This window comes from Dryas octopetala, chromosome 1, assembly GCF_963921425.1.
Source record: "Dryas octopetala chromosome 1, drDryOcto1.1, whole genome shotgun sequence".
In the NCBI taxonomy this organism is placed as follows: Eukaryota; Viridiplantae; Streptophyta; class Magnoliopsida; order Rosales; family Rosaceae; genus Dryas; species Dryas octopetala.
Genome location: NC_141366.1, coordinates 1,748,223 through 1,771,884, shown reverse-complemented (window position 1 = coordinate 1,771,884; position 23,662 = coordinate 1,748,223). Strand labels below are relative to the sequence as shown.

Below are 23,662 nucleotides of genomic sequence, written 5' to 3'. Positions count from 1 at the left end.
AGAAAAAAATGAACCATGCATTTAACAGATTCGAAGAAACAAGGACAACAACAACAACAAACAACAACGAAACGCATTACGCATGAAGAGTTCCAAAGCAGGATTAGAGAGACAAACAAAAAGAATGCCAATTTGTATGCTATTACACAATTCATCAATCTGAACAAAAAAACCCTTTTTACGTCTTCACGTGAAGCGTAAGTGTGTTAAGTATAGGATATACTTCCCCACAATGATTTACAGGGTGAAAACCATACGCTGGCCGATATATAGACAATCTAAGCAATTGTGCCCTCAAAGCATTATTTCTTAATCATTTCAGAGTAGCAGATCAACAAACAAACCATTCACTTAACAATGACATAACAAAGATACATTACAGTTTTTTTTGTTCCCATCTCCAACGCCTTCACAAATGAATATTCACAAATGGGAACCAAGTTCCTTAATCAATTTTAAATCGCACAAATGAGAGAAATTTCCAATATTTCCAAATTTTACTTAAAAAGAGATGGAATTCATTTGCTACAAATGCTGGGGATCTCCGCATTTTCATCCCATGGCATACTTCTGTGTCCAACTGCGGGCAGTGGCTTCATACTTTGCCCTGTCAGTCTTGTACATGTGTGCAATTTCAGGGACAAGTGGATCATCAGGGTTGGGGTCCGTCAACAGAGAGCATATAGATAACAGCACCTGAAACATAAGTTAATTTAAATGATCAATATAAGTGCATTCTCATTGATTAAAAAATCCATAATACAGGAATAAGAAAACATAGAGCTTATAACCAATATATCAAAACAAATAGGCCATTCTTCTGACTACTATCTTGTAATGGAACTAGCTTCGGTCCTTTTATCATATTAAAAGGATATGATTTAACTCCATCCCAAAAAAAAAAAAATGATGTCTCATCCTATTTTGGGCATACTAAGTTACTTGCTATGCATGTGTAGCACACCACCTATGTCAAGTCACATGATGCAACAAGACATGGAGTGAAAAGTAGGATTATTGGGATGGAGTTAATAGGGCATAAGACACACAAAAGACAGTCTGCCAAGAAGAAAATAGATACACAAACCTTGGAAATTGTTAGTGCCGGACTCCATTGTTCTTTAAGAATATCCAGACATATGCTTCCGTTGCTGTTAATGTTTGGATGGAACACCTTGGTCCTGAATGCAACCTGAAATGCAACTTGAGTTAGCCTCTAAAATTCTAAACTATCTCAGATGAATCCAATAAAAAGATGAAATGGCCACAACAAGCCAGAAGTGTAAAATTAAAATCTTACTATCAATCACACAACCTTAAAACTTAAAAGAATCAGCTTTTTGTTGTACAATTGTAAAAGCATTCTAAGACAAATATCTGCAGATATGACAAACTGAGAGAATGCTGCATCATATGTTAATTAAAATATCTCCAAATGATCATGACCTTATAAAGTTTGGTCTAAACATAGTGCATCACTGAAACACCATGTCACTTTGTTGAATCTAACAAATACCCTAAGTAATTACCTTGAACATGGTTTTAACACAAAGGGTCACAACCGATATACAGGAACCAAATATTTTGATGGTATTCTTCGTTCTTTCAGTAAAAAGAATAGACCAATTACCTGATGACTTTACTAGGACCCAAAAATTCATAATTAGAACATCCAATATTATTGAAGTGCAAGCAAAAACACTGTTGCAGTCTCCATTTTAACCATTCAATTATGTCAGAGCTCATGCTTCATTTAATGCATTGCATAGAGGAATAGGACAACTGTAAATGTTATAGACACATAAGAATGAATAGGTATTTACTTAAACAAAAAACAAAGGAAAAAGGGAAAACAATGACCTTTGGAGGCTTGAATGGATAATCCGGAGGAAAATGAATCGAAACTAGAAAAACACCACCTGCATATGGACTATCACCAGGTCCCATTATTGTTGCTTGCCAATGGAACATGTCCTCGGCCACGGGACCTATAATCCAAAAAAAGATTGTATATCAACTTCTGTTAAACAGTAATCGAAATCTATGCATCTGAGAAGGCTAATATGCATTATCCAACACATCAGACAATTGGATACCCAGTAAAGGGCAAATCTGCTACCATTCTCTCTCTCTCTCTCTCTCTCTCTCTCTCTCTCTCTCTCTCTCTCTCTCTCTCTCTCTCTCTCTCTCTCTCTCTCTCTTAATCCGATAAAACATTAAGGGATGCTCTCAATTGGGCCATCCAACAAACATGCTGCCATCTTTACTTCATAATGAATAAAGCAAAGGGTGTGACTCTGACTCAAAACTTTGAACATTAGTTTCAATTTTTTCTCTTTGACGGATGAAAAAGGACCATGTAGGCTAAACATCGCGAGCTGAAAAGGGTGGAAACCCCTAAAAGAAAAAAGTTCATTAGCTGCAATTAGTACCTTGTACAATTCTAAGACAATTTTAAACATGGTGCAACAAAAAAAGGGCAGGGTTGCTTAATGAGTGCGATAAAAAGCATGCAGGGGATGGTGGACCAATTGGGGTAATGGAAGAACATCAATTTCACCAACAAAAACAAACCAGGAAAAGGAAAAGGAACAATTACCAGCACTGCAAGAGGTAGGAGGGTCCTTCTGCAAATCCTTGAGCTCCTTCAAGATGCGTTTCGATGCCATAAATACAAACAGCCAATCAAACACAACCTGAAAGCCCAAAAAACACCTGAATCAACCCTAGATCGTGAGCCTAAAGAAACCAACCCACACCGAAATCAAATATTCCAAACTCAAATCCGATTCAAACAACAACAAACACCGATCCGAGATCAAATCGGAAACACCCAGATCATATGTAATAATGAAAACACCAACAATAAGAATATAGAATTTATGAAAAAGGGAAAATACCTCTTGGAAAATCAGGAGAGGAGGAGGAACGAGACTGCGAGATTTAGTTGACACGATCAGAGATTCAGAGGGCTAAGAAGGAAAGATTCTGAAATAAATATTTATATTTTTTTATTAAATATAAAAAGATAAGAAAAACAGAAGGCAAGCAAAGACTTGTTTCTAGAATTTTCTATCTTTATATTCCAAATTTCCAACTTAGCGTAGGATTTACGTCCTTATTACAGCCATATTACTCCCCTACCCCACCTTTTTGTTCTTGCTATGAAGGATTGAAGTCCCTGACGTATACCAATTTTCTCCGCTCCCACCCACACCCTCCGTTACTTGTAAATCTGGTCCCTCTGATCCAGGGCCCCACACGTAATTCTTACTTTATTCGATTGTTTATGTCCGTGTGGGCGTGTAGGGTGTAGATTCTTTTCTTGTGAGTCCCTGTTTGGGCCACCAGGCCCACCACCACTACCATCATTGAGTCATTGACTTGACTAATGTATGGGCTCATTCATTCACATCTTGCATACTATGGGCCTACATTATTCTTCAAGTCCGACCCACAATTATTTAACAGTTTTATTTTTTTGTTTTATTCCCCTTCCTATTATTTAGTTCATCCTTTTAAGTTTTATCTTTCGACGCCAAACAAGAAGGGAAAAATCTTAGCAATATTCAACACAAAATATACAAATCGTTCTTATATATACGAATACGATTGATCCATTTTTCTCATCTCAACACTATTGGTAGCTAATTATCCTCCAAACGAATCTGTCTGGGATAATGTACCGATCCGATCCAACTTCTTTCTTTTCGCACAATTTCATGAACCCCCACCGTAGGAAAAAATAAAAATAAAAAAAATTAACATCCCTTTGCTTGGACATCACAGAAGGCTCTTGAATGAATATCATCGTCAATTAATTCATTCTGTTAAAATACATATTACAAGAAATCATGAAAAAAAAAAAAACCCACCTAACTACCTAGGAAAAATCGCACAATTGGATTGATTCCCACTCTACAAAGCCATGCATGCAATTGAATAATGCTTGGGAGAACCTTAGGAGGCAAAGGCATTTACATAAAGAAAATGTTCTATTATGCTTCCCTAATCAGATGAATATATATGAATTTATGAGAACGTACTGATAACTGGGAACAGCAACAAGTTTTAGTGGTCAAGGAGTCTGCACATTTGAGTCCTTTGATTTATTCTCTTCGGAAGATGGCCGGTTTTCTGAGTCGGATTGCCGGATTTCTTCAATCATTCTAACAACTTCTTCCATGTTAGGCCGCATGTCTGGCACTTTCGCCACGCATGCCATTGCAATTTGCAACATTTGCACCATTTCTTCTTCAATGTTTTGGTACCTCATCAGCTCAACATCAAAAACCTCTGCAGTCCATTCCTCCCTGACAACTGACTGGACCCACCTGGGGAGATCAACCATATCATCACGCCCTGGCGACTGGAGAGGAGCTTTTCCGGTCAGCATCTCAAGGAGGACGACGCCAAAGCTATACACATCTGATTTATGAGAGTGTTTACGGGTTTCAATCACCTCTGGAGCTCGATAGCCTGCACTCCGAGCAGTGGCAGGAACATTCATGAGAGAAGTCAGGCCAAAATCAGAAATGCACCCATCAAGATCTTGGCCGAGCAGGACATTTGTGGACTTGATATTTCCATGAGTAAATTTTGGACCACCCACAGAATGGATGTGGGCAATTCCCCTTGCAGTTCCAAGTGAAATCTTTACCCTGGAGTCCCAGTCTAATGGAGTTCTTATGCCTCCCCTGTTTCCTGTCATCAGATAAAAATTGAGTCATTGATTGTGGTGCACAAGACAATGCTTCAACAGATAGCCGTATTCTCTATAAAGGTGATTCTAAATAGGTTGTCCCAAAATAGATCCACTTATTGACTTTGGCATGAAGAATTAAAAGTAACAAACTTCTTGCCTAGCTCAGTTAACTGAAAAGAAGTTTGGGATTTGGGAGTTTCCACACGTCCTAATCTCAATTAAAGATCGAAAAGATGCTTCATATTTATATTTGTTATGGGGACAGCAAGTAGAACAGTAACCTGATCTTTATTATGCATCTGACACAAGAATTTTTTTCTACTGGACTCAAAGATATTAACTTTGAAATCCCAACATAACAACATCATCAAATATGATACTCGACTAGGTGCAAAATGAACTAATAACTTGCAAGTGTGAAATTTCATTACAACTCTCTTTAAAAAGTTATGTGTTTCTGCAAGTATTTTACAACAACTATGATGCTTTTCATGGCAATGGCCTGCATTTTCCTGCAGACATGCACATAAAATTCCCACTCACAGATATTAAGGCAAAGGACTTTTATTTTCATAAGTGTCTACACAACACATTTATTGCCTAAACTCTCTTTAACTATAGTTTAAATATGGTGAGGTCCTTGCCTGCCCTTATTTCCATAGATTGATTTTTGAAAGTTCAACATGAAACCAGACTGACATGTGGGAAATCAACTTTAATTTCTTGCTCAACCAAGGACCCCCTGAAAGAGAGAGTAAAAAGAAACAAATAAAGAGTAGCAATATGCATACCATGCAAAAGAGCAGATAAGCTGCCATTAAGGATATAGTCATAAACCAGAAGCTTCTCGTCCTTTGAGTAATAATAAGCACGGAGTGGCACAACATTTGGATGCTGTCCAACTCTTCCGACAACCTCCATTTGCTGTTCAAAATCCTTCTTCCCAACAACCACTTCTTTCAACCTTTTGACTACCACTGTTGTCGCCTCCTCTAAGACAGCCTTGTAAGCTGTACCATAACTCCCTTTTCCCAACACTTCAGCTGAAGCCCTCAACAAATCGTCAAGATCAAAATTGTAAGAACAACCTTCAAAGAAAACTAGTTTGTTCTTCTCAGGTTCTTGCACCCCACTCCCAAACTCCTCTTTGGGCTTCTCACTCCTCCCACCACTAGAAGCCTTCCCTTTCATAACACTAGTTCCTCCACTATCTTTCTTCTTTAAACAGCAGAGTACTATAATTAGGCCTAAAAGCAACAGCAGCGCAGACCCTCCAGCGGCAATAGCAATGATAACTCCCAGTTTCAGCTTCTTTTTGGAGCTTTGTTTGTGGGGAACTACTGGTGGTGGTGGAGAGTAAGTAGGAGATGGTGGAGGAGGGATGAGGGAGCAAGGTTTAAGAGGTGCTCCACATAAAAGTGAGTTTCCCACAAAGGATGAATTGGGGAACCCTTGAAGGGATGACGGGATAGAGCCATTAAGATGGTTGTAGCTTAAATTCAAACGCCTGAGCCTAGGTAGGTTGAGATCAGGTATGGGTCCAGAAAGGGTGTTGTTCTGGAGGTTCAATCCTGTGAGTTGTGTCAAATTACGTATCATTATTGGAATGTTGCCTTTGAAGGAATTAAATGAAAGATCCAATACATTGAGTTGATGTGAAAAGGAGGCAGGAATGTCACCAGAGAAGTTGTTATGTTGGAGGTATAGGGACTGGAGTACAGGAAGAGAGGTAATATCAGAAGGAAGGTTACCACCGAGGAGGTTGGATCGAAGGCTGAGAATCCTGAGGGCATCTAGCTTGCCAAGGGTGTTGGATGGGATGGGGCCCACAAATCCAACTCCAGGGAGCCGGAGAGCAATCACCCGGGTGTGATTTGAAGTGCAAGTGACACCGACCCAGGACGTGCAGACTGGGGTAGTAGCGTCCCAACTAAGGTTACGACGATGGGGAACAGCATTAGCAAAGTCAAGAAGTGCTTGCTTATCAGAATTCAGGTCAGAGAAAACCAGGGGAAGAAGAATGACAATGACAAAAACGAAAGGAATAACTGAAAAGAGACGGGACTTCATGGGGAATTGTTTGGGACCAAATTCTACGAATGAAAGTGAGTAGAGAAATCAAAATGTAATCTCTCCAGGGCTCACGATCTCCTGATTCAGCATGGAAACTACAAAACAAGATTAGGTGGTCAATAATGCAATGCATTCATTTATTAAGAAGGTAAAGTGACATAAATTTTTCCATGGGTAATAGAAGCAGAGGAAAAATAATAATATTATTCAACTTATGAAATGTAATTCAATTAACTGTTGCATTAAATCTAAATTGAAAATTTAAATACATCTTTCCTTAAATGAGAAAAAAATGTGGGTCAAATTGGGTACATCTGTTGGGAATTAATACTATTATTTCCTTCAGTTCAGCAATGTATATACATTATACACAAGTGGGTGAGAAAGGTTAGGTACCCTTTCATACACTGTTGTCCAAACTAAATAAGCAAAATTTTGGATAATTGATAGCTTAGAGTTGTTCAACAACTACAGATGGTGAAGTTAAAGAAGCCAATTTGACCAAAATAAACCTAATCCAAACATTACAAGAAACTGGGCTTTATTCTAGAAGCAAAGCAAGCACATTGACCGAATTATTCAACAAAATAAGAGAAAGCATTAATGGGTTGAGCAGAAATTAAGTAGAAAAGCTAGCATTAAGGCATTCATGCAGTATCCGAAACTGTGTTTAAAATGGCAGACATTACATACAACTATACAAGTCAGATCTGTAAGCAAATAAAAAGAGGTGAAGATGGTAACCTGCAGTTTGAAGCGAAGAATGAGCAGCCTGAGCTGAATAGCAGCAGTGAGAGCTCCGTCGGTAAAGTGGGAAGCTTCAGATCCAGGCATTAGAAAGAGAAATGTGGGTGCAAAGAGAAGGTAATTTGTTTTGGAGATGAAAAAGAAAATTTTTGGGTTTGTTTGAATTGTGAAAGGGGAAAAGGGAAAAGCAAAAAGAATAAGGGAAAGGGAATGAAGATGAATAAAATAGAGAGAGAGAGAGAGAGAGAGAGAGAGAGAGAGAGAGAGAGAGAAGGGAGATGAAGAGGAGGACTGGACTGTGAGCCTCACTCACTCTCTCGCTGACTCTATTGACTCTACTCTCAGAGAAACAGAGTCCAGCTCAAAAGTATTGACTGTTTTTTGTGGTTACATGCACACACACAGTATTATTATAATACGTTTTATTGTTGCAGTTAAACCCCTTTGCTTTTATTTCATTTTTATGTTTGGCTGCTTTCCTCAGCAATCAATTCTTCACTTTCTGCCTTCAGTCTCTGTTTTCTACGCAAATTACTATCCTACCATTCCATCACCCAATATCTCAAGTTTAGAAAAAAAATTAATATTTTTTTTCTTAAAAAAAATATAAGTCAACATTATGCATGCATTTCCATCACTTAATATTTCCTTACGAGATGAGTGGTAAATTCAAATGTCTTAAATTTAAAATTTAAATTAAAAACGCATATTATGAATGAAAAAAACTTACTTATAATAGAGATAGGAGTTGATTTGATATCCCAAAAGATAGTTTATATCTTAAAATTAGAAAAATTGTTATATGATGAAGTATAAAAATATAAGTATCATCATGTTATTGAATTATGATACCAAATCAGCCATATTTATGTTGTAAGAAAATTTCTCTCATTATAAATATATAAGAGAGAACTAACTAGTATTATTGGTGTAGTAATATATCTCTTTAATATTAGGCAGTTTAAAGTTAGAATTCTCTTTTTCAATATTAAAAAAATAAATAAATACATAAAATAGCATGCGGTAAAGATTTTCTCTTTGCTACCTAAAATATATATTCTTGGTTTTGTCAGAGCAAACCTACCAAATCCATATATGGTAAAAATAAAGTCACATATAAAAGTTTGTTGGTACTCCATGTATGGCAGGAGCAATGGAGCATGATAACAAGGATGGTGATTGGTGATTTGACGATTAGTAAATTAGAATTTCACATATGCCACAAACTCCTTGAATTATTAAGAGAAAGTAATATCATTAATGCTACAAGTCTACAAGTATCATACACATGCTATGGAAGTTGCGATAAAGAGAGAAAAAGTAGAGTGGGTAGAAGATGAGGTTTAATTACTATATTAACATAAGTTTTTAAACTTACTTTACACTTGTTTAATGTAAAATGGTCATAATAAATATTTTCTTGATAAAGTATAGATTATTGATTGGCTGCTAATAAAGAAGTGAAGATTTAAAATTACAGTTCAATTGTCACCATCCAACCCAAAAACAAATCCAATACAAATCACCATTTCATTCATAGGCTAGTAGCATGAATGAAATGGTTATATATATATATATATAAGGTAATAGGGAGATAGGAAAAGTGGAATCGAATTGAAGGAGATGCAGTACAAGGAATGGAATTGGGGCTGAAAAAGTAGTTGGCGTTAGTCATCCATTTCAGCTTTGAATATTCAAATTCCTACATTGGCATGCATGGCAGCCCAACCTGCTCTGCATCATGTCCCTGTGGGAAGTGGGAACGGCTGCTTTTTTAGTCAATGAGGTTTCCTGTTGCAGACTGCACAAGGTTTTTTAAATTTTGAACCAAACTTATAACGTCAAGCTTCAATAATAATAATACCATTTCCATTGCATAAGAACCAATTTTCTATGGTCAGATAATCTAATATATTATGTTGTTATAATATAATAAAAGTATGTGTGAACTTAATAGTCTTTGCAGTTTATTTTGATTTCTAATCCTTTCAAAATCAATTTGTTGGCTTTGTCCTTATATCATATGTCAATATGAACAACTGATTAGTTAAAATATAATTTAAATTTACAATCAAACAACATAACATATCTAATAAAAAATATTATCTTATAAAAATTAGATAATGTAGCTACAAATAAGCAATAATAACTGTGGATAGAACATAAAAGATAATAGCTCGCTTGGCTAAATTCATGCAGCAAACAGAGACCCTCACAATTATCTTTATTTTTAATTTAAAAGGATTGAAAATTGGAACCTACCCAAGTACCCAATTTCAATTCATCATTGGGTTACCTATGTTGGTGCCAGGTGGGGTATGTATTAATGTCATTCTGAGTGATATTAAGATTGGAGATGACCAAAGGTTCAAACTAATGAGACAGACGATCTTCAATAATATAGACTTGTTATGAGCTGTGAGTACTGGGTTACGTATAGTACAATATTTGATGGCAGAGTTGGAGAGCCCTCCAGACAGACCTTGATCCAACCACTCCCACCTATTTATTTTATTACCAACCACCCTCAACCTACCATTATTAGATTTAGATCTGCTGCATCATCTGCATGCTCATCTAGCTTGCACCCCATGCCAAGTGGAAAACTCAACAATAAAAAAGAAAAAGTAGAGGAAAAGATCACATGATGGCATGCAAGAATTTGTGAGCTAAAAATCATATGATCGATTAAGTAAATAACTCATATCTCTAAGGATGAAAAGTTACAAGGTACCCACAAAAAGAGTTTAATATTAGAAGGAAAATGGCGCCTATTGCTTTGTAGTGACATTTCATTAATTCTAACTTTTTTTTTTTTTTTGTTTCAAAGGATCCTTTAATTTTTCTTCACTCTTGATCAGAGGAAGGTCAAAACTTCTAATGGGTTAATGCCTCAACCTTTGTACCTTCATGGTTGAAATCTTCCAAAGAAGCAAACTCTGCAACCACTGGATATCCCAGCTAATTAAGAAACCCATGAATGAGAAGTTTTAACCCTTATCAGTTATCATCATGATGTCTCACTGGCAGGTTTCATCAAAAGTTTCATATGATGAAACATCCATGTCACATGGAAGAAGAAATTTCTAGATCCCATCACTTAAAAAATTGTCTAACTAGCTATAAACACATGGATGAATTCCAAAACTTGAGTTCTAATAGTATTTTGTTTGTTTATATCTAGCCTAGCTCATTAATAACCAAATTTATTCAAAATAAATAAATATATTATCATATTATCCGTCACATTCATTTTTTGGTTTTTTTATTAAGTCGCATTGAGTACTAAATAAAAAAAAAAGTTTTGATGACTTGTAACAACATTTTTATGTATGAGTAGTTACCAAATTCTGGCATTAAAATATGGTGGTATTGTTGAATAATCCCTTGTATTATTGCTGGAAAGAGGGAAAACAGCATGACTTTAGTTGACCAAAAAACAGCATGACTTTGGGTACCCTAGGAATCAAAATTGCAGCTTGTAAAGCTACACTAACAGTCTGACTATGTTATGCTCCAATTTGTATTTATTATGTTTGAGCAACTGAGCAAGTTGGTTTTACTTGGAATAATCAAATATGTGTAAAATGGTATAAAAAAACAATAGAATAGACGAGGGCACATGGATTTAATATATATATTTGTTCATCAGATCAAATATTGTTTTAAATTATGGAATCATTCTCCAAACTTGGCAGAGAACCTATTAATGTTTCTAACGAATGTAGTCATCATGATATAACAGCTAATGCACAATTAATGTAAATCATATACAATCTTGATTCTTGAAGCTTTCAAATTCCTGGAAAATGATTGATTCCGGAAAAGTAATAGTTTGATGGCCTCAAATTAAAGGATCTGGTCAGACTTTTTCAATGTGGGTCTTATAATGTAAACTGTTGACAATGCTGCATGGAATGTGTGGATGAGAGGCAGGCAGAGAGGGAGAGGAAAGAGTTGCAGCATAATGTGCACAAGCTCAGATCTAAGAGGCCACACTGCAATGCTCCAATTCCCAGGAGGCCCATGACTGAGAAGTCTGAAAGTGAGAGCTTACTCACTAATGGGTGAGGTGTGCCAATGGGTCCCAAACATTATGAAGGAGTGAATCATAGGAATTTCCCTTGTTAGCCAAAAACAGAAAAAAAAAAAAAAAAAAAAAAAATCCAAAAGGAGGGAAAAAATTGTTGGTAGATTCATTCAATATCATTATGTGAAAAAATACTAATGAACTTGAATCTATCCAAGAAATCATGAAATCTTGGAATAATGAAGTATTTCTAATTGTTGTTTGGAGTGGCATATAGTTCTGATTTCGCTGTTAACTCTGTTCCTGTCCAAGGGCAACTAACACCACATGGAGCGGCCTGTTTATTTAATATAGATATGGGCTCTTTGTTTACGCTTGACAGCAACTTTATGTTAATTCAAGGACATGGATCCATAATTTAGGTCGTGTACGACCTTCTTCCCTTTGTTTATATTGTAAGAAGAGCATTGATGGCATGGAAGATGAAGAACTAATAATGGGTAAAAGACCTTGTAATTCTAGTACTTAAGGGCATCTAGATAATTATTTTGAAAATTTTTAATAATAATGGGTAACCTAGAAGGACTTGCATTGGACCCATATGCTCTATATACAACTCTGAATAAGTGGTACTGCTACTTAATTATATCTTCTTTAATATTATGTTCTATATCGAATAACAGATGGGTCAGATGGGTCCCCATGGGCCAACTGATCACGATTCACGACCTAATAGAGGAGTGAAGGAAAATATTAACCACTTTGAACCTGTTTGACATTCTGTCTCCTTTTTTTTAGTGTTCCTAGGAATAGAAGAATGTGCTAGGCTCTGCTAGCTTTCATCGAAATCTAAAATCTTGTGCATAAATAAAGCACATTCTTTAGTTAGGGAAGTGTGACACAAATAAACATTATCATGGAAATGTATGTATGGAGTAATGTTTGTTTGTCAAATTATCTAATATATGTATATTTAGACCACACGGTTTAAATAAGAATATCATAATTAATGATTCAAACTAACAATCTAATAAAATAGTATAGTAGTATACCAAACCAAATGGAAATGATGTTTTGGCTCGAGGCTTTGAAGGCTTATTACAAGAAAAAATGAAAAGAAAGAAAAACACAAAACTTCCTAATCAATTATACTTTGTCGAGCATAATGTGCCTAGCTAACAAATCTTGCAGCGCCTTTTAGAATCTGACGATCCCTAATTACATAGAAAGTAACACTAATCCTGCTCCTCATCCAAGGAAAATTCATTTAGATCGATATAATTCTAGAGTAAAAAAAATTTGTTCGAAAAATTAATAAATGAAGTTAAAAGTTAAAAGTGAGCCTTATAGTCATTCAGATATCCAACTTCAAATTAATGGTCCAACGGGATATAGAAAGTAAAGGGTAAACCGAATGTGTTTTGAAGAAATTGGGCAACCATCATTCATCAGTTGTTTTCACTTCTGAGTGTCATAATAAAATTTTGACATAAGCTGAGAAAGCAGAAGAAATAATAGAGAGTAATAAGCGAGCAAATTGCGACATCACTACAAACAGTACGAAGGAACAATAATTTCAGTATAACCTGTTACGATTTTCCTAAAGTGTCTCCAAACATTGTCCACAAGATAGTAGAAAAATATCAAAGGAAAACAAGACCGTTCGATGGCTCAAGATCATACATCACCACATTAAATTAGAAATGTCTCAACAGAATCCCCTCCATTGAGCTGCAATTACTCAAAGAAACCATATCTCAATATGATGCAGCTTGCATGATAATGATAACCAGATTTTAAATATAACAGAGCATCTTCAGCAACTTGAGCAACGGAATTGTCATCTGAGCTTCCAGGACCGATCATTTGTAGAATTCAAAGTCAGTGTCAGGCTTCTTCACATTGGTTTGGTAACCTTTCTCAAAGTCCTTTGGGAGTATGATGTACCGGTTCTTGCGGACTGCATGCATTCCTGCTTCTTGACATATAGCTGTAATCTGTACGAACCCATACAGTTATAATAGTTACTAGAGAATTAATTTGTATTTAAAATAGATAAGATCTGAGACCACCAAGCTTTAGTATCTTTACACTTACAGACAGAAAACATATGATACTATAGATGAAGCCAAACAAGACAAACTCAAATCTGTAACAACAGATTTTAAGGTGATATACAATCAGTTTCCAGTCACCAATCATAACAAGTAGTTAAATAACACTTGACAATATTGCAGTCTCCAATGCTCGCAATATTTGCAGATTTCAGCGCATATAAAACATGTATCAGCCTAGCGCCATGAATGTTCGAAACAAGATGTACACAGTACACCATATAATATAACAGTAACAGGATTTAACTTTTAGTAGAACTGAAACAAGAAAATATTATCTCCCTTTAAACAAAAATTCATGTCTCACCTCAGCAGCGCTGATTTTATCTGGCCGAGAGACATAATCTTCCAAGTCCACCTCATCACTCAAGTTCATTTTAGCAGTGGAAACCTACAGGACAAGCAGGCAACTTGAAAATATATTACTTGCAGTAGCTTGCTAATAGTCCACAGGAGTAAAATATTAAGATGGTGAGAGAAAAAACAGAAGATAAAAGTTCATGTAGAAAACAATAGTCATGATACTAAAAACTCTAGTGGAGAGACACCAGGCTACATGGGATGAACTCAAATAGATATTGGGTGGAGGTCTGCTTTGAGGTGTCCAACTCCTGTGCTGTCCCCAACTAAGATATGGACATCTGATACCAGCCAGGTCTTGTAAATATGGGTGCATAGAGGGAAGTAGTAGGTCCATTAACATGGATGAGAAAGAATGGAAGAGGAAGTTACGAATCTTATAATGACACGAAACAAGAAACACCTCACATCGCACAAATAATATTTTACCAAAAATAAATCAGTCACGGAAAGATGCATATATGCCTGTTACCTACCTGAAAAACAAGTCTTTTCTGCCGCCTATCGGGCAAAGGAAATTCAATCTTCCGATCAAGCCTTCCAGGACGCAGAAGTGCAGGATCCAAAGTGTCTGCCCGATTAGTAGCCATTATGACCTTAACATTTACTGTCTGGTCGAATCCATCCATCTGCAGAAATTAATCCTCAATCAAATAAGAGAATTGAGCAAGAAATAAAGGAATAAATGCAGAGTTAAACTTTCTGTTTATCATTTACAGACACACTTTCTCCAACCCAAAAGCAATGTGCATTTGCACATGCAAGTTCTAGTAGATTTACAGTTTTAGTTCATCAAAATCCCAAAATCTTTGAGATCAAAACTCTCCAGCCCTACCTGATTCAGAAGCTCCATAAGAATTCGCTGAACTTCTCTATCAGCTCCAGTTTGAGCATCAAACCTCGCAGTAGCAATAGCATCCACCTCATCAATGAAGATGATGGCAGGTGCATTTTCCTTGGCAAGACGGAAAACGTCACGAACCATTCGTGGACCCTTGACAAAGAAAAAAATCAGAACAAGGAATCACAATGGTTCTAGTTTCAGTTACTGAATATAAATCCAGAGAGAATGAGACAAAAAAATAAAATTGCAAATCCCTTGCAACACTTGCCTCACGGTATTTGTATTCCAAAAAGAACAAGGATATGTGGAATGTATAAAAAACTTATTAAGCTAGCATTCAACAAATAAAAAAGAATTTTATTGAAAAGCTTACCTCACCCAGATACTTCTGAACAAATTCTGAACCAACAACTCTAATGAAGGCAGCAGTTGTATGATTAGCAACAGCCTTAGCTAACATGGTTTTACCAGTTCCAGGTGGGCCATAGAGCAATACACCACGTGGAGGGTCTATTCCAATCTGTTTGTATAACTCGTGGTGAGTAAGTGGCAGTTCCACTGCTTCACGGATTTCTTGCTTCTGAATGTCGCATCCCCCAATATCCTAATATACCAGTAAAAATAAATTATGACAAAGCATTAACATTATTATATTATGATGAGAGCCAATCTGCCCAAGGGGTACTTAGCTCAAGGGATGGAAAGGTCAAACAGATGAATTGCATATATAAACACTTTATATGAAATTATAGTAGTATCCTACTATACTACTATCTTATTATCTGAACCAAACCAACCCAAATTTATTGAAGTTCATACCACAGTTCTTTGATTCTTTTTTCATTTTTTTTTAATTCTCTTTTAATTGTATACTAATATAAATATGATTATCAAACCCAATATACATAACATAAATATGTGATGGCCATGCTCTTCAAAATATAATATTATCAAACTATTGTCTATAGAGAAATTCAAGTGTTGGACTCGATAATCTAAAGCTTCACAAGTTTGAGGATGAAAAGGCAACACTAGTTGAGCATGTGGAGTTGGTCATAAAGTTGAGCTTGTACACAGTTAGCTGTCAGCCTTAACACTCATAAAACTTGACCAACGGGTAGAATTTCAGGCTAAACTCAAATGCTCCCAACATAAAGACCATTGATCTAAAGAGAACAAACTCTCAAAAACAGTTATATGCTTCAATAAGAACAGCTTTTCAGAATAACTCAGTTTATAGCCACAGTTCTCCTCAAGAAGCACATGGCACCTGAATATCGTTAAAGTCCACAAACACAAAACCCTAACAACAGGCTATTGATTCCAATTAAGCCTTTAAGCCATTTACTGCAAATCTCCAATGCACAAATCCAGGTAGATAGCCAGACAGATAAAAACCCTAAATTTCACTCATAACCCTAATCGAATGTAATTGAACAAGGAAAGGGGAGAATTGAGCATAACGTACATTATAGGTGACGTCGGGCTTCTCAGATTGGCTGAGGAGGGAAATACTGGAGTCGGCCTCCGGAGGCAGAACGTCGACTAGGGCATTGGAGTGGCGGTGCAAGGCGACCGAGGCGGAGGGCTTGAGAAGCTCCCGATTGATGGTGCTGAGGATCCGAACGTAGTAATTGGACCCGGTGGTGGAGCCCACAATCCCGTTGTTCTGATCGACCATCTCCATGAACTGTCCGATGACGAGAGGCACCGACTGGATCCTCTTGACCTCCTCCTGGGCTCGGAGGAGCTCGCGCTTCAGGTTCTTCTGCTCGTCCTTGACGTACTCCTCCTGAATGTCGATGAACTCCAGCTGCCGTTGCAGAGACTTGAGGCGGCTGTAGAGATCGTCCTCGTCGGAGGAGGACTGGTGCTGCTCGCTCAACCCTAGGTCCGATCTTGTGGAGGGGAACGAAGCCGGTGGTTCGGGTACGGGTTTCGGGTCCACCACCATGGCTGAGGCTGCCATTGTTGCTCGCAGACTGTGTTCTCGATTTGCTTTCGATTCTTTTGGTTCGCTCGGGGAGAGAAGGCAATGTGGAAGAGAAATAGAGTGAGGCTTAAGAAACCTATATCCCGACTCCGTTTCTTTTGGTTGTGGTTATTTATCCTATAGCTAACAGCCTGGCAGTCTATCTAACGACGTCGTATCCCGGTCGCGCACCGCCTCTTCGCAAAATTTGGGCTTTGGAGGGGGCATGGGCAAATCCAAATCACTAGCTCTTTACTGCCGTATGTTGGACTTTTAACTTGAGCCCAAATACTTTTAGGGTTAAGCCCAAGACGTTTCTTCCGGCCTAGCCCATTTTTAAACCCTTCAAATATGTGGTTCAATTTGACCGCATATTTTTTTTCATGATTCATTCATCATAACAACTCTTCATATTGTAGTTTTGGGGTACTCACTCTTCATTTAATTTACACAAACTGACAGTTGGAAAACTTTCAAATATTAATAAATTAATATATTATAACATCACGTGGCATAATGATGTGATGTTACCGATTTACTTAAATTGTAACATGTGTATAATTATTAATTTTTAAAACCCTAAACTCTAAAAAATACCCTCATACAATATTATAATTAAAGTAAATTGGTAACACCATATCATCATATCATGTATTATTATGATCACATACAATAATTTTTCCTTGTCAACATCCACCACATCCACGGGCAAGGAACTGCACCCTACGTACTAGTCTTTGGTGTACCTTTAGAAGCATCCAGGAGTCCAAAAACGTCTGTATCATGATACAACATTCACATGTTAGCATTTCTCTAAATTAAATGGTTGGTTATACCTAATAACTTGATATAATTTAAGAGGCAAATAGTCACTTCTTTGAGATGGTAAGAGCCTTCAACTGGGTACAAGGGATTGTAACTACACTATTCATCCATGAGATTCAACTTGTGCTCGTACTCAAATTATCATTCCCTGGCGGTTTTTTTGCACAAATTGACGGAAACTAGAGACCGTATATCATGTTTTAATATACACTTTACAAGACTCACACTCTCCTTCAAAGCTTTTGCTCTTTCTTATGTTGTTGTACCGGATTAATGATAGAGTACTTATGGCCGGATATCCAGTGAAATAAATAAATTATTGTTACTCAGCTAGAATTTATTTCTTTTCATGAACATGCATAATTAAAAATTAGTCCTTTTAAAAAATATGCGTTCCAAATGAGGAATGCAAGAGAGTATTTTGGAATCTGAAAAAAAAAATTCCTTGATTAAATCACACCAACACTAAATTGGTAGAAGTTCAGTTGACTAAAGCTAATTACAATAAATCTCAAGAAACAAGGAGGAAAAAAAAAAAAAACCATGAGAATTAACACCAACACAAAATTCATCCCCAAAGTGCAAAATTAAGACATCTTCATGTACAGTTCTAGTGCAGTAGGCAGAGAAGTAATCTAATACCTCCCTAAGACTTGATTAATTAATCAAGAGATGGAAAACCTTCTCCTTCTAGGCTTGGTAAGGTCCACACCATCCTCATTAATGTTGGAGGTGTCCTTAGACCCTCCTTGTTTGAAGGGATTCAACTTCCCCAATTTCTTAGACACAGTCGAGAAGAACGTCGGCTTTCTGCTATGGCCCTTTGACGAAGACGACGTCGTTCCCGCACTCACACCCGTTGCGGGCCCAGTCTTCTGCAGGTCCGATAAGTAAAGCTTCATCTTCAACAGCTCCGTTCGCAACGCCTCGTTCTCCCTCACCAACGACACGTCGGTCTGCAGCACCTGACTCTTCGTCGTTGTTACGGCGTTCACTTGCATGTCGTTCTCGACCACGCCGCTTCTCAGCTTCAGCTGGTCGTAGTACAACGCATGCAGTACGATCTGTACCGGCAACCGCTTGTTCTGAGAAGCGTGCACTCTCGCTTCGTACGACAGCTTCAGTGCGTCCATTACGCTGCACACTTTCTCCCTCTCTATCTCATCAAGGTTCGGATGAGCCTGCAAAAATCATCAATTAGTTAATCAATTAACGCTGTTATGATTTAATTAATTTAATTCATAGTTAATTAATGAGTAATTAGTACGTTATTATACCTTCAAGTATATATCGACGGCGCGATAGAGATCGTCGTCGACTTTACGAGCGCCTTTGGGGACGAGGTTGGCAATGCCGTTGAACTTGGAGATGCTGAGTTCTGGACACGTGGCGATCTCACCGAGATACGCGTCCACGATCTTGGCGACGCGGTGCATCGCAGCGGAACACACCTCCTTGAAATCGCCGGCGCTGAAAACCGCCATGGTCTTCTCCTTCTCGACGAACCCGGAGATGATCCTCCTCACGCTCTCGAGATCGAACAACCGCTCGCCGTCGTAGGTGAACGACAGCACCAGGAGGTCGTCGACGGTCACGTGCTCCAAGATCATCGAGATCCGCTTCTCGAGCTCGTTCTTGCAGGTGTTGGAGGCCTTGACGAAGGTCGCCGACCGGAGAAGGCAGCAGAGGAAGTTGATCGGCAACGCCGCTTTCTCGGAAGGCAAGAGAGCGACTATAGACTCCAGAAGCTCCCGCTGCCGGAGTCTGACGTCGGAGTTGTCGGGATCTGATGACTTGCCGCCGGAGTGGTCCCGGACCAGATCTCGGAGCCATCTCTCAGTGTACGTTATGATAGCGCTGGCTACGGTCAGAGATTTGGCACCGCGTTGCTTCATTGCTGAGATTACTCTGCCGAAGAATTCAACGTCTAAAATCGCGAGCTCCTCTGTCCACCAGTTGGTTGGCGAACGGGTTGGAAAACTCGCTTCATTACAGGCCTAAAATCAACGATTAATCAACTCATATTAACAATTAAAGCTATAAAATGAAGGAGGGAGGAGTAGGTTGCAGTACCTTTGAAATGGCGACGTCGACACATCTCTGAACGATTTTGAGGTCTTGAGCCATGGGAAGGAGGTGTTCGCAGGACTTGAGAACAACAATGGCGCCGGAGAGAGTCGACAATGCGACCTGGTTGAGGAAATCTTCGGTGCGGCCGGTGAGGTTGTTGTCGCAGTAGTTGTCAGTCATTTGCAGGTACTCCGCGGCGCATCGCAGAGCAGCTACGTTGTGGACTGTGATCTCAAAGTTGACGCCGTAGCAGAACTTGGCTGCCTTCTCGAACGTCTCTGGTCCTCCCGGAATGTCCGAGAGGTCGATCCTGGTTAAGTCGGGCTCCTCCGATTCCATGATCAGTTTTCTTATGCGATTGCTCTTCGCCACAAGCATGAACTGCCGTGAATATGAATTCGATCAGTGAGTTCTTAATTTGAAGCATGCATATATATATCAATTATGATCAAGTGTTTGATATAACCTTGTGCAGAGAGAAATTGGCTTCGCCAACTTCAACCACCACATCTGATGGGATATCTTGAGAGAAAATCCTGCAAGAAATTAGCACACATCATCATCAGAATTTAGCTAATTATCTAAACAAATTAAGAGAGTACGTGTTAATTAGTTACCATTGGCCGGTTCGCTCCATGGCAATGGAGAGCCTGTTGTTGCTCTTGACTGGGGAAGCCATTATGTCTGGGCTCTACTAATTAGAGAGTGAAAGAGAGATGTGGTCTGATTGATGAGAAGAGGGGGTCAGGTTTGTGTTACATAAAGAGTTTTATTTACCAAGCTTAATTGCGGATAAGCTAATCGATATCTTATCTTTTGTTAGATTATATGACGACTAACTTACCTTTTTTTCTTTTTAAGATAGTTTTCTACACTACTTTCGCTTTGGTGGCATGGACCGTATATATATTCTAGGAAAAATTACAATCTAGTCTTTTTAACATTTATTATTTAAAAAAAATTATATAACTTTTTTCTTTTTCAAATAAAGTTTTTATTTTTTTAAATAAAGTCCTTTGATTATTGACTTGTCAAATAAATATGTCATTATTTTTTTATTTTTTGAGGATATAAAGTACATGTTAACCTTATACATTCTTAGGGTATAGAAGATATTTGTGGAAGCATATTAGGTTTCGCTTAAAATCTCATAATTAAAACCTAATATAAAGTCGACAAATCAGGATTTGATAAAAAAGTAAAAATGTACTGCCGAACAATAAAAAATGACCGCCAACCGCTCGGCGGTTGGTATGTGTGAAAAAAATAAAAAGTAATAGACCAATATTGTATAACATGAAATGATTACAATATTATTAGACTGTAGTTAAAATTTTAAAAATTATAAGACTTCATTGAGTATATTATAAAATTAAAAGATCCAAATGAAAGACCATTTGTATTCTAATTAATATCAACCTCAGCTATTCCTTTGACGCTTTTCCGTGAAAACCAATTGTTGCTTTTCCTAATTCCTAGCTCTTAATCTTTTTTTATTTATTTTAATTTTCAAAGTATCTTAATTTTATTGTCAATTTAAACTACATATTCAAATAGTAATCAACATTATTAAACATGCAAATTCATATAATATAACCCATCAACTTTTTATGTTCTCAAATTTTATGACAAAAGAATATGTCCGAGATATATTGATATATATTAATATACTTCTTAAATGACCAATTTGTAGCAACAGAATATAGCTCTTTTTATCATTAATTGCGCTTTTTTTTTTTTTTTTGGTGAAGAATTGCACATTTTTGTTATGTAAGAATATTGCTATCTTTTCATTCTTTATATATATATCCTCTAATGAAAACCATGCTAATGAAAAGTGCATTGTGTATCCTAATATATGCATGCATTGTTGTGATTTAACATAATTCGTTTATGTATACAGAAACTTTTTGTCCTACAGCATAATTGACTTGTAGATTTTGACGTTTCATTTTTTCATTATTAAGACTATTATCAAATCAAATATAATTATATACTATACAACTATTTTACCAAAAATAAACTAATATATATAATGTATTTAATTTGTACAAGAGCTTACATGGTTGTTTGTTCTGTCAAGCAATTGTTCAGCTCTAAGCATCTAAAAGAATGTATCGGCAATGTTTTTGAGTGGTAATGTTATTATAAATAGATGAGAAAAATTATTGTACGTGAATAGCATGTAATATGTAATATGATGATATAGTATTATTAACTAATTTTTATTATAACACGTGTATAATTTTAATAATATTTTTAAAAATTTAAAATTTAATAAATTAATTATTATACATATATTATAATTTAATTAAATTAATAATATCACATTATTATATCATATAATACGGTCACACAAGATCATTTTCCATCGGAGTGTACGTCATCGAGTCTTAGAGCATGTCTCAGCCACTCAAACAAACAAGTGGTTAGGACTTACTCGCCCAGCTACGATTCGACAAAAGCTTTGGTCCGATTCTTTCCACGTCATTATATAGTGAAATTTGTACTCCCAAGGGTCCCACGCACTCGATATCTGACATGTTGGCAGTTGGCCGTGAACAGAACAGGCAACGGATAACGAGGTGAGCTCCCACAGGAATTAATCTCTATCTAACCTACCCAATCATATCTGTACGTGTGGCATCTTTCCTTCACATATGAAAGACACGGGATGCCTACCGAATTTAATTAATTGCTTTCGTTTTTCATACGTGAAAGCAATATAACTGGGGTTCCAATCCAGTTGCATCTGTGTGATGATTAAGGTTCTTCTTCGATACTAGTTAACTCCAATATAAAATGCTTAATTAATCGATAACTAACATTAACTCAACTTGGTCAATGATCATATATTGTATGGGTTAATTCATACCTGTAATGATTTTTGCACCTTTGTATTTTTAAAGCATGGTTAGGCAGTGGTGGAGCCATATAGGAGCAAATGAGGTGAATTGATCCTATGAAGTTTAAAGAAAAGTCTCAAAAAATTAAAAGAGACAATTAATTATCATTTATCCTATTCCTAACCCATATAAGAGTTTCTTTATTTTGCCTCCGTAAAAAAAAATTCCTAGATCGCCGGTGCATGTGCATAGGTTGGACCGTTGGAGTGAATTTGTGAACAAGTGCAAAGTTGAAGTGAGGTGAACATGATGGTTTTTGCATGTGGGGGCAAAGCTGTATTATGGGAACTTGCAAACTGCAGGTTGTGTTGGCAACCCAGAGAGGCTGGTCCCTTCTCTCTTGGCCATGCATGCTGCTGAACAAAATTTGTGGACTGAAATGAAACCTACTTTTTCTTTACAAGAACAAATGTCAAGGTCATGTCTATTAATTATTAGAAAGGTAGGCCATGTGGTGCTTCGGCCTTAAAAGGGAAATGGCCAGCTTCACTTTCTAGGCATTAGTAATAGCTGTTAATACACCTTAATGTCCGTATATAGTATGGTATCCCCATTTAATAGGACTTCCGTTTAAGCAATAAATCCATACTAATATATTGACACTTCTTTTTTATTTTTGGCCAATATAGTGACACTTCTTAAAGTCTTACCCACCATGCATATATGTCGGCCCAGTCCATTCAAAACATTGGACCAGAGTTACAGTCTTATGAGTTATGGGCCTTATGGCACTTCCATAAGCAAGACTGTGTTTTTTTTTTTTTTTACTGAAATTTTTGCTGTTCTACGAGGAATATCTACAATCCGATCTAATATATTTCTCATCCAATAATCATCTTTTTACTTTAACAACCAATTCCACAATATGATGAAAAGATTTTTTGTATTAATTAATGTAAGGATGATGTTTTTTTAATTTATAAAATAAAATAATAAAAGTCGAACTCTTATCGTAAGTGTGATAAGAATATTAATATTTTTCTCACGACATAAAAAAGTTTAATATAATATAAGAG

At 36.9% G+C, this 23,662-nt stretch overlaps 4 protein-coding genes across 6 annotated transcripts; all 4 read right to left on the bottom strand.

The window, feature by feature from the left end:
* Nucleotides 1–331: 331 nt before the first annotated feature.
* LOC147296225 (ubiquitin-conjugating enzyme E2-17 kDa-like) lies at nt 332–3,084 on the bottom strand. The gene is made up of 5 exons (XM_086234814.1): nt 2,901–3,084; nt 2,600–2,696; nt 1,861–1,988; nt 1,088–1,192; nt 332–696 (listed from the first exon to the last, which is right to left on the bottom strand). The coding sequence occupies exons 2-5, from the start codon at nt 2,667–2,669 to the stop codon at nt 553–555; spliced, it is 447 nt and encodes a 148-aa protein (XP_086090940.1). The 5' UTR covers nt 2,670–2,696; nt 2,901–3,084; the 3' UTR covers nt 332–552.
* A 712-nt stretch (nt 3,085–3,796) lies between these two features.
* LOC147296224 (Leucine-rich repeat protein kinase family protein) lies at nt 3,797–7,864 on the bottom strand. 2 transcript variants are annotated; one of them, XM_086251841.1, is made up of 3 exons: nt 7,523–7,864; nt 5,497–6,873; nt 3,797–4,704 (listed from the first exon to the last, which is right to left on the bottom strand). In XM_086251841.1, the coding sequence occupies exons 2-3, from the start codon at nt 6,773–6,775 to the stop codon at nt 4,079–4,081; spliced, it is 1,905 nt and encodes a 634-aa protein (XP_086107967.1). In that variant the 5' UTR covers nt 6,776–6,873; nt 7,523–7,864; the 3' UTR covers nt 3,797–4,078. The 2 variants fall into 2 exon arrangements, with proteins under 2 accessions (XP_086107967.1, XP_086107976.1); XM_086251850.1 differs by having other exon boundaries at nt 5,497–6,856.
* Nucleotides 7,865–13,072: 5,208 nt separating this feature from the next.
* Nucleotides 13,073–16,954, bottom strand: LOC147296223 (26S proteasome regulatory subunit 6B homolog). Its single transcript, XM_086256746.1, has 6 exons — nt 16,342–16,954; nt 15,247–15,477; nt 14,865–15,023; nt 14,506–14,658; nt 13,977–14,060; nt 13,073–13,552 (listed from the first exon to the last, which is right to left on the bottom strand). Exons 1-6 carry the CDS (start codon nt 16,840–16,842, stop codon nt 13,418–13,420), a joined length of 1,263 nt encoding a protein of 420 aa, XP_086112872.1. The 5' UTR covers nt 16,843–16,954; the 3' UTR covers nt 13,073–13,417.
* A 1,145-nt stretch (nt 16,955–18,099) lies between these two features.
* Nucleotides 18,100–20,574, bottom strand: RPT2 (Phototropic-responsive NPH3 family protein). 2 transcript variants are annotated; one of them, XM_086243864.1, is made up of 5 exons: nt 20,358–20,574; nt 20,207–20,276; nt 19,744–20,121; nt 18,948–19,667; nt 18,100–18,851 (listed from the first exon to the last, which is right to left on the bottom strand). In XM_086243864.1, exons 1-5 carry the CDS (start codon nt 20,417–20,419, stop codon nt 18,336–18,338), a joined length of 1,746 nt encoding a protein of 581 aa, XP_086099990.1. In that variant the 5' UTR covers nt 20,420–20,574; the 3' UTR covers nt 18,100–18,335. The 2 variants fall into 2 exon arrangements, with proteins under 2 accessions (XP_086099990.1, XP_086099995.1); XM_086243869.1 differs by having other exon boundaries at nt 20,207–20,262; nt 20,358–20,573.
* Between the last annotated feature and the right edge of the window lie 3,088 nt (nt 20,575–23,662).

Bases quoted from the DNA above. Each gene is read 5' to 3' on its own strand.
- LOC147296225 (XM_086234814.1), bottom strand. From the start codon at position 2,669: ATGGCATCGAAACGCATCTTGAAGGAGCTCAAGGATTTGCAGAAGGAC. The intron at 1,989-2,599 runs GTAATTGTTCCT...TTTGGATTATAG, and splicing joins TCCTACCTCTTGCAGTGCTG to GTCCCGTGGCCGAGGACATG. The intron at 1,193-1,860 runs GTCATTGTTTTC...GTTGCATTTCAG, and splicing joins ATCCATTCAAGCCTCCAAAG to GTTGCATTCAGGACCAAGGT.
- LOC147296224 (XM_086251841.1), bottom strand. From the start codon at position 6,775: ATGAAGTCCCGTCTCTTTTCAGTTATTCCTTTCGTTTTTGTCATTGTC. The intron at 4,705-5,496 runs GTATGCATATTG...ATCTGATGACAG, and splicing joins CTTATCTGCTCTTTTGCATG to GAAACAGGGGAGGCATAAGA.
- LOC147296223 (XM_086256746.1), bottom strand. From the start codon at position 16,842: ATGGCAGCCTCAGCCATGGTGGTGGACCCGAAACCCGTACCCGAACCA. The intron at 15,024-15,246 runs GTAAGCTTTTCA...TTCTTTGTCAAG, and splicing joins TTCAGAAGTATCTGGGTGAG to GGTCCACGAATGGTTCGTGA. The intron at 14,061-14,505 runs GTAGGTAACAGG...CTTGTCCTGTAG, and splicing joins AGAAAAGACTTGTTTTTCAG to GTTTCCACTGCTAAAATGAA.
- RPT2 (XM_086243864.1), bottom strand. From the start codon at position 20,419: ATGGCTTCCCCAGTCAAGAGCAACAACAGGCTCTCCATTGCCATGGAG. The intron at 20,277-20,357 runs GTAACTAATTAA...AATTTCTTGCAG, and splicing joins ATGGAGCGAACCGGCCAATG to GATTTTCTCTCAAGATATCC. The intron at 18,852-18,947 runs GTATAATAACGT...TGATTTTTGCAG, and splicing joins CCGTCGATATATACTTGAAG to GCTCATCCGAACCTTGATGA.